This window comes from Aedes albopictus, chromosome 3 (assembly GCF_035046485.1).
Source record: "Aedes albopictus strain Foshan chromosome 3, AalbF5, whole genome shotgun sequence".
Lineage (NCBI taxonomy): Eukaryota > Metazoa > Arthropoda > Insecta > Diptera > Culicidae > Aedes > Aedes albopictus.
In genome coordinates, this window is record NC_085138.1 from 205,114,031 (window position 1) to 205,129,430 (window position 15,400).

Consider the following 15,400-nt stretch of genomic DNA (forward strand, 5'->3'; position numbering starts at 1 on the left):
ATTAGATCCATTTCTGGCTAGCTCATCAGAATCTCGTTTCCCTCTAGACCCGTATGTCCTGGGATCCAATATAGGTAGACTCGATTGCGTATGGATAAGTTTTTCAAAGCCAGAATGCATTCCCACACTAGCTTTGAGTTACAAGTGTAGTTATTAAGCGACTTAAGTGCCGCTTGGCTGCCAGAGAAAATACATATTTTTGCAAACCTATACTTTCTCCTCAGGCATAATAACACGCATTCTAATATTGCATATATTTCCGCCTGAAATACTGTGGGCCACTGTCCTAAGTGGACAGAGATTTTTGTTCTAGGGCCATAGATTCCGGAGCCTGTCAGATTATTCATTTTCGAACCATCTGTGAAGAAATTTATAGAGCCTGTTGGAACGCTGGGTCCACCTCCTTCCCACTCCTGGCGGGAAGGAATGAGCACATCGTAAGGTAAGTCATAATTGACTACCGTTTCCATCCAGTCACTACAAATTCCTATTGCGGGATTTATGGCAAATTCATTTAATATGCTGAGGTGACCTGTAAGGTCTCCCGACAGCAGCGTTTTTGTTCTCTTTAACCTTAGAGCACTTTTTACCGCTTCCAGCTTTATGAATTGATCTAACCGGGGCAGGTGAAGCATTGCGTCTAGGGCCAAAGTGGGTGTACTACGAACTGCACCAGTGATCGCTATGCAAGCGGTGCGTTGGATTTTGTTGAGCTTCGCCCTTGCAGCAGCCTCATTAGTTTTAGGCCACCAGACAAGGGAAGCGTAAGTAGTCCTGGGACGAACAATGGTTTTATATATCCACATGATCATACTTGGTTTTAGGCCCCATCTTTTACCCAGGGTTTTTGAACAAACCCAAAGTGTATTGAGACCTTTCTGCACAACTGATTGGAGATGAGAGTTCCAATTCAGTTTTGCGTCGAGTATGACACCTAGATATTTTACTTCGCTTGAATAAACTAGTTGTGTATGATTCAAGAAAAGGGGTTTCAGTTGGACCTTCCTCCGTTTGGTGAAAGGGATAATGGAAGTTTTTGTAGGATTTATGCCTAGTTGTTCCTTATGACACCAGGAAAAAGTGTGATTTAGGGCAGATTGCATTCTTTCCACGATAACACTTTCGAATTTGCCTCGTACAATAATGACAACGTCATCAGCACAGGGGCGACTCGTCCAGATGTCCAACATGTGCATTGCACATGTGGAGCCACATTAAAAATGCGTCCAAAATAAAACTCTGAAACCGTTCATTATGAAAATCGCACGATGATTTTTCATACGCCTACGAGAAACATGTGCGTGGTGGATGCGCTACATTTTACGACCACCGTTGTTGATGCATGTTCATTTCTGGTGTCGTACCGACCTGAGAGTACCGACGCGGCCGTTGCGAACCGTCGCGTTGCATGGGAGTGTTTTTTCTCTCTTGCGTCTCTCTCAGAGCATTTGTTTGGTTGCAATGTTTATGTCGCCTGTTCATCTGCAACATCGTACATGCGAGGTGCCGTTTGTATAAGAATACATACGGGCATTTTTGTCATTGTGTTGGTGTATGTTCAGTGCTGAAAAGCGGTCTGACTGTCCATCGCCAAGATCGCACTGGTTGTGACGGCGGTACCCGTATGCGGATGAAACAAACAGAACCCACGAATGTAGCACGCTGATGTTTTTTTCTGCACACGGCGCATGTGTTGTTGACAATGCTTGATGGACTATATTTTTAGCGGGAATCATAGGATCAACGCATTTCATGCTTACTGCTTATAGAGTTGAACTTCACAAGATTTGATATTCTATAAGTAAGCTTAAAAATCAATTTTGAATGTTCAATTGACTGATTCAATACGTTAGCATGTTGAGCATTTGGTTTTGAAGTCAGTGGATGTATCGGGTGGTTGTGAGCAAAGATATATTTTTTATCTGATTATCCTTATGGAATCCATTGTGGATACACAAATGTTTACAGACTAGATGTTGGATTCTTAAAAATGGCGGCCTCGCACCCTGGTGGTACCAACCCAAGTTCAATCACGAAAACAACATAGGTCATAATCCACCAGAGTGCGATGACGTCACGTTTTCGATTCCCGCATCTTGTACCAATGTTTTAGGGAACTCAAATGCATTGTCAATGGGGGAACCCAATTGATGTTGGCTGCAAACAATCCTATTGGGTGGGAATAGGGATGTCATACACGTGTCATAATCAATAATCATTCATCTGTTACGCTTTGTATTAAGGCCGCACGGGACGACGTGTAATTTTTCCTATCTTCCCTCTCTTTCTAACAATTTGCCTCGCGATTTTGAAGAAGCAAATATCAATTTCCACTGCACTGACGTAACTGAAACTTTAGTCGATTGTGCACCACAAGTGAGCAAATGAACGATCAAATTTCTAGTCAATAATATGAAGTAGAAGTTGAGATTTGCATCTTACCAGCAACAGAGCAATGGCGGACGATTCAACCACCGTCCCGTCCGGCCTTAAGCAGATGTTTATAGAGTTCGGCCTACTTTTTCCAAGTTCGACCTCAAAACATAAAAAAGTATGAGAATTTGTAGTACGGTATTATTTATATTCTCGGCTTCGTAAATTAGTCAAACAAAAATGTTGAACATGTAGCCGAAAAGGTCACGAGTCGCCCCTGCATCAGCATATCCAACCACTTCGAAGCCTCTTCTCTCTAAGCTGTCTAGAAGCTCATCCACCACCAGTGACCACAACAAAGGAGAAAGCACTCCGCCTTGCGGACATCCCCTTGTTGCTTTAACAGTAATGTATGAACCGCTAAGCTCAGAGGAGATTTTTCGATTAGCTAGCATAGCATGTACCCAGGTAACAATGCATGGGTCGAATTTTCTCCTCAACATTGCTGACCCTATAGACGAATAAGAAGCGTTATCGAATGCGCCCTCAATATCAAGAAATGCTACAAGAGCAATTTCTTTTGCATTGAGTGTTTTTTCGATCTTTTGAACTACCGTATGTAGTGCCGAGATCGTAGATTTTCCACTTTGATAAGCGAATTGGTTTTTTGACAAAGGCATTGCTTTCATAAATTTGTGATTTATGTACTCGCATAGTACCTTTTCCATAATTTTGAGCATTAGAGAGGATAAACTTATCGGCCTGAATGCTTTGGGGTTGGTTTTATCCCTCTTTCCTGCCTTCGGAATGAAGACAGCCCGGATTTGACGCCAATCGTTGGGTATATGCCCCAAAATCAGACTCGCCCTAAAAATCTCAACCAAGGGTGGAACCAGTGTTTTCTCCTCTTTTTGGATCAACGCTGGGAATATTCCATCCATGCCAGGAGACTTAAATGGCTCGAAAGATCTCACAGCCCTCTCAACCCTGGCCCGAGTGAAAGCTTCCTTTGCAACCTTTATTGCGTCTTTTTTAGATCCAGAAACCCATGATTGGATCTCTTGTGGATCTGAGACAGCAATTCCAGTGTCTTGGTCGCCGATGCTCGACTCAGGGATTGAATCAGGGAAGTGGATCTTTAACAATTTGCTCAGTGTATCGCTAGGCTCTACAGTGAGCGAACCATCCGTCTTTCGGAGGCTACCCACACCATTGGAGTGGTCTTTTGAAAGAGTTTTTTGGAGTCTGGCCACTACGGGTGTATTCTCTATGCTTTCACACATTAGAATCCACGATTTCCGTTTGGCTGACCTTATTTCTTTGTTGTAGTTCGTCAGGGCCTTTCTGTATAGGCTCCAATCGCCGGTTCGCTTGGCACGATTGAATTCCCTACGCGCAGTTTTCCTAAGCTTCTCAAGAGTTTTATTCCACCATGGAACGTCTCTGCTCGAACTAATTGATTTAGTTGGACAGCTCTCTTGGTAGGCATTAAGGATTTTGTTTTTAATGGATTTGGACGCATCTTCCAATTGTGTAATGGACTTGATGTGACTTTCTATGATGTACTCTTCAAATTGTAGGATAGCTGAGTAGGATTCCCAATCAGTTTTCTTAGGATCTTTAAACGTTTTTTCTATCGTTAGACCCCCTTCCCATTCGAAGATGATGTGTTTGTGGTCTGACATTGATATTTCTTCAGAAACATGCCAGTTTTTTATTTTATCAGAGATAGACCGACTACATAGAGTTAAGTCCAAAACTTCCTGGCGAATGAGGTTTTCAAACGTGGGCTTGTCACCAACATTACAAATGTCAATGTTCTTGGAAGAGAGAAACTGTAACAGGTACTCACCTCTGGTGTTTATATTTGTACTTCCCCATACGGTGTGATGTGCATTTGCGTCACACCCTATGACGAAGGGGATGTTGTGTCGGTGGCTGTAGGCTACGAGCGCAGCTATTTCTGGAGGAGGGATTTCGTCCACGTCACCTGGGAAGTATGCCGAGACCATCAAGATCTCTCTACTCCCTCTAGCGGAAGGTACCTCCATCCTGACAGCTACGATGTCCCTTTTTATGAATTCTGAAATTGTAAAGTATTTACAGTTGTTATGTAATAAAATAGCCGCTCTAGGAGAAAGCTGGCTGTCATCATATACCAACTTACATGAGTGTTATGGAATACCTTGTATTCTGGATTTATTGACCCATGGCTCTTGAATGAGGGCCACGGTTAGATTCTCTTTGGTGAACCTCCGACAGAGCACACCCGTGGCGCTCTCAGCATGGTGGAGGACGGTGACGATAGTCATATGTGCGTCAATGCAGTCGCGAAACACCTTTCTGAGTCCAGAGACAACGCCGTTAAGATAACCTCCGTAATTCGGCCCAGCGTAATTTGATGAGTATACGTTATCTATAATGAAGATACTAGAATTGATCCTGTTTCGATATTCGTGTCACTCAGAATTATTCGATATTCTTTGCTATCTTATATGTCACAATGTGCATGTCATCCGCGAAGCAAACAAACCAGCTGGATCTTGTAGAAACTTTGCCTCAATAGTTTAACCCCGGCTCTCTCATGTCAAGCGCAATGTTATAAGACAGACTCGAAAAATCAGCAACAAGATGTTTTTAAAGAATTTGTCAAAGGATAAGGATTCGATACGTCGGCAACCAGAAATGAAAGGAGCTGTCTATCCCAGCAAGCAATTTAGATGTCATATTTTTAAACCTTCTCTCTACAGATTCCACTCGCGGTAGAACGCGTTTTTCAAAACAATTTGTATGATTGTATTTCTTTTGTTTATTATTCAACAGATACTGAAGCGAACCTAGGGCATTCTAGTATGGATCAGACAAATCGGGGATTCACAATGGCATGCACGAATCCATCACGAGTATCTCCTCCAAAATCTACAATTGACTCTACGCCACTTCAGCCTGCAATGGACAAAAACAAGGAGTGTAAGTATACCTTTTGCACATCGCTGGCTACACCAGTTTACAAAATAAAATAAAAATGAGCTTCTATCAACGACCAAAATATTTCGTGCAGAAAAACATTCTGATTTCGAGACCATGCTTCAAAAACCCGATTTAATCCACCTATGGTGAACAGAACCCTTCTTACACTTATTAAAAATATTGTTGTATTATGCGTATTAAGCAAATTTATTTTGTGCGATTGGCCAAAAGTTCTAGAAAATATTGTGGATTTGACATCTAGTGAAATGGTTCCCAAAATAGCATAGACCATGGACTTACCAGTAATGCCAGATACCTCCAAGAATCTTATATGGAATGTTAAAAAAATAGCTTTCATATTCTGGAATATTGTATCTTTTGTTAACTGCCAAATAATCTTGAATCGATTAACAAATGGATAAAAAAAAAATCAGCAAGATACACTTTGTCTAATATCTCTTAATCAGTCGAATAAATTAACTCCGAAGTACTTGGTATTCATGGTTATGGTGTTGAAAGGACAAAAATGATACATCTACTAAGTTAATCAGTTTTGGCATTAACTAGTTATTTTGGCTGTACAGTTCTTGCATTTTTCCCACAATATATAAATTTAAAGCTTTCATTTAACATATTGTTAGTTTTCATAAAATTCCTGTGTATTTGTAATTTGTTAATTATAATTTTGTTGAAAACAAGAACCTGCTAGAATACACTTTGTATGAGATCAGCATTATTTATTGAAAAATAATTTCCCATAGACTGGTCAAAAACAAATGCAAGATAACAAGTGAATATAATAAAAAAAATAATTTATTGAAATACTCTACGTAAGATATCTCAGTAATCAAATGTCGAATCGAAATAAAATTTCAGGGCCTTATACAAGCATATTGTAGCTTTCATTTGGTGCTTAGAGAACCCAAATTGGTTGACAGACGGCTGAGATATTTATTATGGTACCCTTGGTCAAAAATCTCAAAAAGTTAACCTGTATTACTCCCAAGTACTCTTTGAAAGATATCTCGGTAACCAAATGTCCAATCCTAATGAAAATGTATAGGGTTCTACTAGAATGTTGTAGCTTTTATTTGGTGCCAGGATAACCGAAATCGGTTGACAGACGGCTAAGATATTTATTATGATACTTTTGGTCAAAAATCTCAAAAGGTTTAGTTGTATAAATTCGAAGTACTCTTCGAAAGATATCTCTGTAACCAAATGTCCAATCGAAATAAAATTTCTGGGCGATCTACTAGGATGCTGTAGCTTTCATTTGGTGCCAAGAGAACCCAAATCGATTGACAAACGGTCGAAATATTTATTATGATACACTTGGTCAAAAATCTTAAAAAGTTTAGAAGTATGACTCATAAGTACTCTTCGAGAGATATCTCGGTAACCAAACGTCCAATCGAAAAAAAATTCAATAGCGTTCTACTAGGATGTAGTAGCTTTCATTTGCTTCCAAGAGAACTCAAATCGGTTAACAGACGGCTGAGAAACGTGCGTGACTTTTTTTTGTAACGCACATACACACACACACACATACACACATACACACATACACACACACATACAGACATTTGCTCAGTTCGTCGAGCTGAGTTCATTGGTATATGAGACTCGGCCCTCCGGGCCTCGGATCGAAAGTCGGTTTTTCGAGCGATATTTATACCCTTCTTATGGGTGTAAGAAGGGTAAAAATATTTAATAGAACAGTTTTCGAGTTTTAGCTAATGTTCGAGTTGACCACTTTTTTTAACTCTCAGGCGGTGGTGCTAAAAAAAAAGTAGCCTCAGAAGACGGTGCCTACAAAATACCGTTGCACTATTTTTTAGAAAAATCATGTCTTCTTTCGACTCACTCAAAGTACAAATTTGCTGTAATACCAATCCGTGTGGTCAATTATGATTTTCAAATAACTCAACGTACATATGTACAGATGGGTAAATTATTGATTAAAGGAAGGTAAATTTTTGATTAGGGGAAGATGATATAGATCGATGAGATTTGAATTGAACCTTATGACAACTAAAATGCCGAGGCATTAATTGGCTCGGTAGCTTAGTTGGCAAAGCACTTGTCTAGCGGATAAGGGTCGTGAGTTCAAATCTCACCTGAGCTGTGGATTTTTTCCCAATTTAATGAATAATTTACCCATCTGTACATATGTACGTTGAGTTATTTGAAAATCATAATTGACCACACGGATTGGTATTACCGAAAATTTACACTTTGAGTGAGTCGTTTTCGATCATCTACCTCTACGTAGTTATCAGTCGTATCAAACAGAATGCGAACGACTCGTTTGATCGCCTTCCAGGAAGCAATTGTTCTTCCTCAACACAGTCGTTGGGGAAGCGGTACTTGTACGATAGGCAAACATTTTCAAACAATAAATAAATCGCTTTCGCTCGTCGTACATATGTACAGCAGAGATTATTATATTTGCGGGTTAGGGGAAGATGATATAGATCGATGAGATTTGAATTGAACCTTATGACAACTAAAATGCCGAGTCATTAACCCGGGAGCGGTCTCGTCGTGTACTGAGTACACGCACCATGAAAAATGAACGCTTGTGATACAAAGCGTGAGCGCGGCGTCGCTTCAGGTACTCAAAGACGCGACTGCTCGAGGGTTAATTGGCTCGGTAGCTTAGTTGGCAAAGCACTTGTCTAGCGAATAAGGGTCGTGAGTTCAAATCTCACCTGAGCTGTGAGTTTTTTCCCAATTTAATCAATAATTTATAGTTTATTGCATTGCTAACTGGACTGCGACAAAGTGCGGAATCTCAAATAAAAGTGCGATATTGCATCAAATCGTGTCGGTGTCTTCACCGCACTTATTCATCACGAGCTAATGAATAAGTGCGGTGAAGACACCGGAACGATCTGACGCAAAATCGCACTTTCATTTGAGATTCCGCACTTCATCGTCGCACTTATAACCGCGCAATGCGCAATATCCATCTGAACATATTATGTACGTTGAGTTTTTTGAAAATAATGTCTTCTTTGTTTTAAGGACAGACTTGTTAGAATCCCAAAATGGCCGCCACAATGGCCGACTTTGTCACCTACTCACGATTTCGAAGGCACAAATCTTATCGTAAACAAAACTAGTGCATCTGAGCTTTTTATTTTAAGCTAATTACAAGTGAGCAAGACCAGAATAATGAAATACATTTCTGTTTCCAGCTTGCTTCTTGAGATTTGTGCGTCTGAAGTTTCGATGCAATGTTGAAGCGGGATTTCAAGACGTTTGTCCTTAAACTCAAATGTAATAGTTATTTATGCAACGAGTTGCAAAATGATGATTTTTACAGCACGAGTTGTACATTTATTCAACGCTAGCTTTTGAAACAACAAAGTTATTTACAAATTACTGATTTTTTTAGGGTAACTTTGAACTCGTTTCTGTTTTTTCACTGTTTTCGGCTGCCCATGTAATTGCTGGCTTAGAATAGCACAAATTTCCCTCGCAGAGACTACACTTGATGTAAGGAAAACAAACATGCTTTGCGTATCTAATTGCGTTATAACCTACTAAGGACTGATAAGTACTGGTGATACAAGAACTCACGTGAATTCTTATTACCGATTACATTCTCTAATTTGACAGCGTTTTGCAACTAGCCTAAAGCCCTAGGTTTTTCAATGTTGTCCTGGGACTAAACAAGAAGCAAGACACGGATTAAGCCAGAGTTCCGATGCATGGACAAATATCAGTTCTACCGTTTTTTCTCAGAAATAGAATCGATTATGTGTGATTAAGGGCGCACTTTCGCTGGGATTTATTTCCCTGTGAAAACGGTACTTTTTCATCACATCCGATTTCTCGAACCTCTGAGGTAACAAAACAAGATCTGTACAGAAATCGATGCTCCATTGCCTCTCAATAACAATGGAGTAGTACGACATGCACTAAATACTAAGGATATGGGTATTGGCACAAAAGATCTAAATACTGGTCGCAGTGGCTCATCCGAACAGAAAAAAAACTACTTTCGGCGCAAAATGGAGCAGAGAACAGTTTCGAATAATGAAACAACCACATTTCTACTATATGAAAATGGCCTAAACTTTTGTATGCAAGTGTATGCTTAATGTGTTATGGTCAGTCAATCAAAATTCAACCATTGCGCAACAATAACGACAATGTCGCAACCTGAATTTTCTGCGACACAGGTTTATCCCAACTTGAACAGAAGAGGATAAAGATCATGCACCACGAGTCTAGAGATTGGTAAGCCTTGTATTGTGATTTTCGAGCGGTAACTTTGAGTCGGTAGACACGGCAACGCTGCTGAAGATGTATCATCGAAAATTATCGATTTTGGGTTGGTAACAATTGATTATTCACGAATAGAAAAGTACGCAACAAATTCAGCTTCTGTTTTGACTGCAACAAAAATTTTCGAGATCATGTCAGTATCTGTTACCAGTTGGGATAAAGAGTAATAAGGCAATCGGATTAGTCATTAATGTGTCGAAGACAAAGTACATGATGGCAAAGGGCTCCAGGGAGAAATCACCGCGCCCGCCACTCCGAATTTATATCGACGGTGATCAAAGCGAGGCGGTTGAAAAATTCGTGTACTTGGGCTGACTGGTGACCGCCGACAACGACACAAGCAGAGAAATTCAGAGGCGCATTGTGGCAGGAAATCGTGCTTACTTTGGACTCCGCAGAACTCTACGATCGAATAAACTTCGCTGTAACACGAAGTTAACTACAGCTTCCGCTCGCTAACTGGGCTTTGTCGACAATCCAGTAAGCGAGCGCCGCTCGATAACTGGACTGAGCTTCCGGAGCCGGAGGCTATTGTTATATTTTGTTTTGTTTACCGATTTGTATAATGTGAGGTTATATTTCGCTTATTTTTGACAGATAACTGCTTTTTAACTCGACTTTGCCCCAGTTATCGAGCGCCCTGTTAAAAAGCAGTCCAGTTAAAGAGCAGTCAGTTATCGAGCGGATGCTGTATCTACAAAACGCTTATTAGACCCTCTATGAGCACGAAACATGGACCCTACGTGCAGAGGACCAACGCGCCCTTGGAGTTTTCGAACGGAAGGTGTTGCGTACCATCTACTGCGGAGTGCAGATGAAAGACAGGACTTGGAGAAGGCGAATGAACCACGAGCTGCATCAGCTGCTGAGAGAACCAACCATCGTCCATACCGCGAAAATCGGGAGGCTACGGTGGACGATGAATGTCAATGCATTTTCAACCGTGTAATTTCCACATGGATTGGTCAGCCAAAGCAAAATCAAGAAATTTACATTTGTAAGGTGCTACGGTCACCCTTATCGTAATAGGTCGGCCGAGGACCGACCCGTCGAGAGTCCGATGGCACACTAATTGTCATACCAATAAGTGATTGGGAAACGGTGCCCGAAGCTCATGACAATTAAAAATAATTAACTCTCCTGCTTTGACATACATGTGCACAACAGGAAGGAGGTTTGGATTGTGAAAAAAGCTAACCATGTGCGACGGTGGAATCGAGTTCAGTTCTACTCCTGCAGGCGACGGAGATAATTTAGTGACTCCGTAGCATGAAGGAATTGAAGCACCCGTCTAGTGAATTGGGAGTCGTGAGTTCGAGTCTCACCGGAGTACGTGGATTTCTTTCCATAATTCAAAACTCAATTTGTTCATCGAGCACATGTTTCTGTTGTGCACATGGATGTCAAAGCATTTTCAACAGTGTAGTTAACCATTATGTGGCCGACAGGTTACCCGGGTACTCAGCACTAAACTAAAAATCACAGTGTAGAAAAAAAAAACAAAAAAATAGCCGGACACATAACGGTACCAACATCATTAAAGTTTGTTGATCATGATGATAGACCTCTTTACCAAAAACTATGATAGCTTTTCCTAGCACATGTACATTTTATCGTCAGATGACGCTTTTATAAATGAAAGTTTTCTGGTATTATGCCTCTCAAGAAAAATCAGAATATGGCGATTATCTGCCTCTGGCTTCTGATATAAGCGTAACAGTCACTAATCATAACAGCGTCACCAGATTTAAAAGTATATAATTCCATTATATAGAGATAAGTGACATTTCAACACACGAACACTAGCGCAAATTTTTCCTCACACAAAAGTGCACGCCGATTGAAAGGCTATTCAGATTGCATATGCAAATATTACCCAATCGAATTGGGTAAAACGGGTAAATAATGATAAAACCAACGACCGGGGCAAGAGTGCAAATATTTTCCTCGCAGTTTCACAACTACATCTACAAAAAAGGCACGCATACATTTGAACGTGATTACCTCTATAGGGTTTGACAGCAAGAACACTCATTCCACTGAGCCACTCTTGCTGTTCGTCACAAATACATTCAAAAACATCTGTCACTTCGCGAAACCCACGTGCTTTTGTTTTTGGCGGGAACACTTTTTCTTTTGTTTTGATTTGCGACTGTCATGCGGCGGTATGCCTTGCGAGCGTACGACCGCCGCAGGACTCTAATAAAAGATAAGCGCGACAATATATTGCTTCACCGAATAGGGCACCGCACTGTTTTGATTTTGTAAGGGATTTTGACGTTTCTTGGCCTTGTTGTTTACAAAATTTCTGTAAGAGTGAAAGAGAAGGAGATAATTTCATGCAGTGCCCTATAATCGTTCTTAGAGTGGGAAGTAGGTACCACAAGAAATTATGCATTTGTCATTCATATGACAATGTGTGGTGCCGTGACCCCATACTTGGCACTTGCGACGCAGAATAAGGTTCAACAATATAAATAAAATTTAACAGTATTACAACTGTTAATATCGTCAGAATAAATCGATTAACACACGTTTTTCACAAATATGTCTTCACTTCTATAATTACTTTTATTTACATTTTTGTTTTTTTTTTTTCATTTCCAGCTCTTAAAGTGAAGCTTCTGGTCCGAAGGTCCTTGAATCAGTTAGTGGAGCAAGGAATAATGCCATGTAAGTTTGCAATAAAAACAAAAACTTTTCTACTCAAGTTAAACATATCTATATGTTCCAGCTCCCAAGACATCACCAGCAATCTATGAACAGCAGCGACAACTTGAACGCGCCAAAACTGGAGACATGTTGAAAGCTAAAATCAAGCAAAGGCCAGACAGAATGGAACTAGAACGAAGGCACATTCTGGAGCACCAGGAAGGCAACATCGATCCCAGTCTTGCCGAGAAAAAGCGAATGCTGGAGAAAGCTCTCTTGGTGGACCATCTCAATTCGAAGATATCACATCGGCCTGGTCCACTGGAACTGATCGAAAAGAATATTCTACACGCGGAAGAACCAATAGAACGTATAGTCAAGGAAGGTTTAGTCAACTACACCTCTACCGATGAAGCGGTATCACCAGCACAAACCCTGCGTAGTCCCGAGAGCATGATATGCATCGAAGACGATTCGTTGAGCTCCGAAGGTGAAACGCAAAATTTGCAACGGGTCACACCTATCAATGTATTGCTACTCACGCAAACATCGCAACCACAAAGTACAATAGTTACTGCTGACGCTCTCGTAGGAACATTTTCGGTTGGTGTTGGAACAGCCAAGGTCTTGGAAGCAGCTAGCTCCATCGACAGTACCACATTTGCACGACCTGAAACGTGTGTGAAAAAGGAGGGAATCGAGCCGGTGCCCTTCAATGTAGTTGAAGTTAATAAGAAATCCTATCCCAGCAGTAGTGTGGCGTCGTCGAAAAGCGAACTAAAAGAGAAAAGTAAGAAGAAAAATAAAAACAAGGTCATATCTAAGACCAGGTCGATCAAGTTTCACGAATACAAGGGCCCACCCAATGCTCAAAAGCACACTTCCTCGCCGCATAACAGTGGCGAAACCAACTATCAGCTGATAATGAAACAACAGTATCTTTTAGAGTATTTGGAGGAGATTTGCAAACATCCTCCGGCAACTTCGGGTAGCTCCAGTATGTCGTTTTCGGTTACAGCCAAGGAAAAAGATGGTAATGGCGTATTACAGGGAAGTGATACTCAGAAACTGCCGCCAGACCCGGCTACAGAAACTCTTAATAAGCTCAAAGTTTTTCAACTCAAAAGGTATTGCAAAAAGTATAATCTTCCAGTGTCGGGGTCAAAATCAAGCCTAATCGAACGGTTGAAACCTTATTTGCACCTGATGGAGCAAACATCCGACTTCGAAGGCAAGAATGAAGCGGATGTATCGCTGAATAGCAGTGCCTCTGCTGAGGCAAAACCCACGGAAGGTATTGATGAACAAGTGCTTAAAGAGCAGCAAAAGCGTATTGCCGAGCTGCAGATGCTCTTGAAGAAAAGTCAAGACGAGCTGGAACATATGAAGATGATACAGCTACGTACGCCACAAGACTTTAACACACAGCTAGCGAGCCCTGGTTCGGATAATCCCGAAACCCGAGAACCCGAAACGTCGCAGGTTTTCAAGAGCGAGGAACTCAACATTACTTCTCTGCATACCGATAAAATGCTATCTGATATGGATATCAAAATTACCGTTAGAATCGATGCGGATTCGCCTGACCCTACAATAAAACCCAAACTTGAACCTTCTACTATATTAAGTGTTATGGACACTCCTAGCAGTACACTGAATACCAGCAGTTCAAAGCAGTGGAAAACAGATACGTTGCTCGATGCCGTTGTGAATGAGGAGAATATGCTACAATGCGATGCAGTTCCTCATAGGACAGTGAGTTACCCTTCAAATGCAGATACCCTCGACAAACTGTTAGGGCAAGTCCAGCCTGGTATCCCGAATTTGAACGATACCAAGGAGCAAGGATTCAAAATACCTTTGGACGCGAGCACTAACAACAAAGATATGGACACCAAATCAATAAGCGACGAAGCTATGCATGCTCCCCTAGTGCTTAATGATTATAATGACGTGGATCTACTGGACTTCCACATGCAGATCGACGACACCAGTGATACTTACACAATACCCAAGTCGTTGGACGATACTTTCCCTAGCATGGAAATGAAGGATTCGAACTGCAGTAGTAAAATGAACTACGAATCGAATATGATCACGGGGAGCAACAGCTCAATCTACGACCAAGATGGGGATAAATCGAATGCTTTCAATGATTTTGACGGTCTTCGCTTTGTTCACAATGCTCCGTACAATGAACTTTTCAAACTACATCATGCTGGTATGACTGTAGGGCAGAGTCCAACGGTAGACCCGACCATGTCCGGTTCCTATCTTAAATTGAGCCACTCAAATGACATCAACGATAATTTCACAACAATCCCTGCCAATCCTGCTTTCCCTCAGAAGCATTTAGATCTTTCCTCGTCGAGTGCGGACGCGTCGGGCGTTAAGCGGTGCTGGATGCCGAATAATGCGTTCTACGATGTCAACAAGCTGAACAAGATGATTGCCCTAGAAAGCCAGCCGCATTGCGGGGTATCGCATCAGAACCACAGTGAAATTATGAACATAGCTGACATGAAAAATAGTGATGATAGGTTTAATTTTGACGATCAGAATAAGGACTCGTTGTTGATCAGTAGTACATGCAATAATAGCACACACACGGGCCACATCAGCCCGATGGATTTTGATAGTCTGTTGTCGAATATAAGTTCACCTTTATCTACGCAAAATTGTGATCGTGACGTCCTTGACGAAAGTCAAGACAAAACGTTGTATGATTTACAACAAAATAACCTGCTTGATTACTTTACCGATGATTATGGTATGCATAATGCAATTCTTTAACATGTGAAATAGATAACACTAGATATTAGCGAAACATTAAACCATTTATTCGGTTATTGTATTGAAGAAGTTCCTGTATAGACGGGCAGACAACCAAGTGGCTACCGTTTCTGACTCGTATACGTAGAAAATCCTGGGTTTAATCCCTGGCTCATCCATTTCTTCCTAATTTGTATCTTTCTATGTACTTTCTCCCACCTTTCTAATCATGTATATTCAAATGTGCACGCAGTTATCGAAGCTCCACAATTCCCATATGCTGATAATCTTAAGATCTATAACTACACAAAACTGTGTTATTTTACGCAATTCC

At 41.0% G+C, this 15,400-nt stretch overlaps 1 protein-coding gene across 2 annotated transcripts in view; it reads left to right on the forward strand.

Moving 5' to 3' along the window:
• The window catches only part of LOC115261563 (myocardin-related transcription factor B), a 42,080-nt gene extending 26,952 nt beyond the window's left edge, over positions 1-15,128 (forward strand). For both annotated transcript variants that reach the window (XM_019709161.3, XM_062858681.1), the window contains exons 2-4: positions 5,197-5,343; positions 12,250-12,315; positions 12,377-15,128. In XM_019709161.3, the coding sequence (XP_019564706.2) occupies positions 5,197-5,343; positions 12,250-12,315; positions 12,377-15,087 (2,924 nt within the window). In that variant the 3' untranslated portion in view covers positions 15,088-15,128. The remainder of the gene's footprint in view (positions 1-5,196; positions 5,344-12,249; positions 12,316-12,376) is intronic.
• Positions 15,129-15,400: the final 272 nt, after the last annotated feature.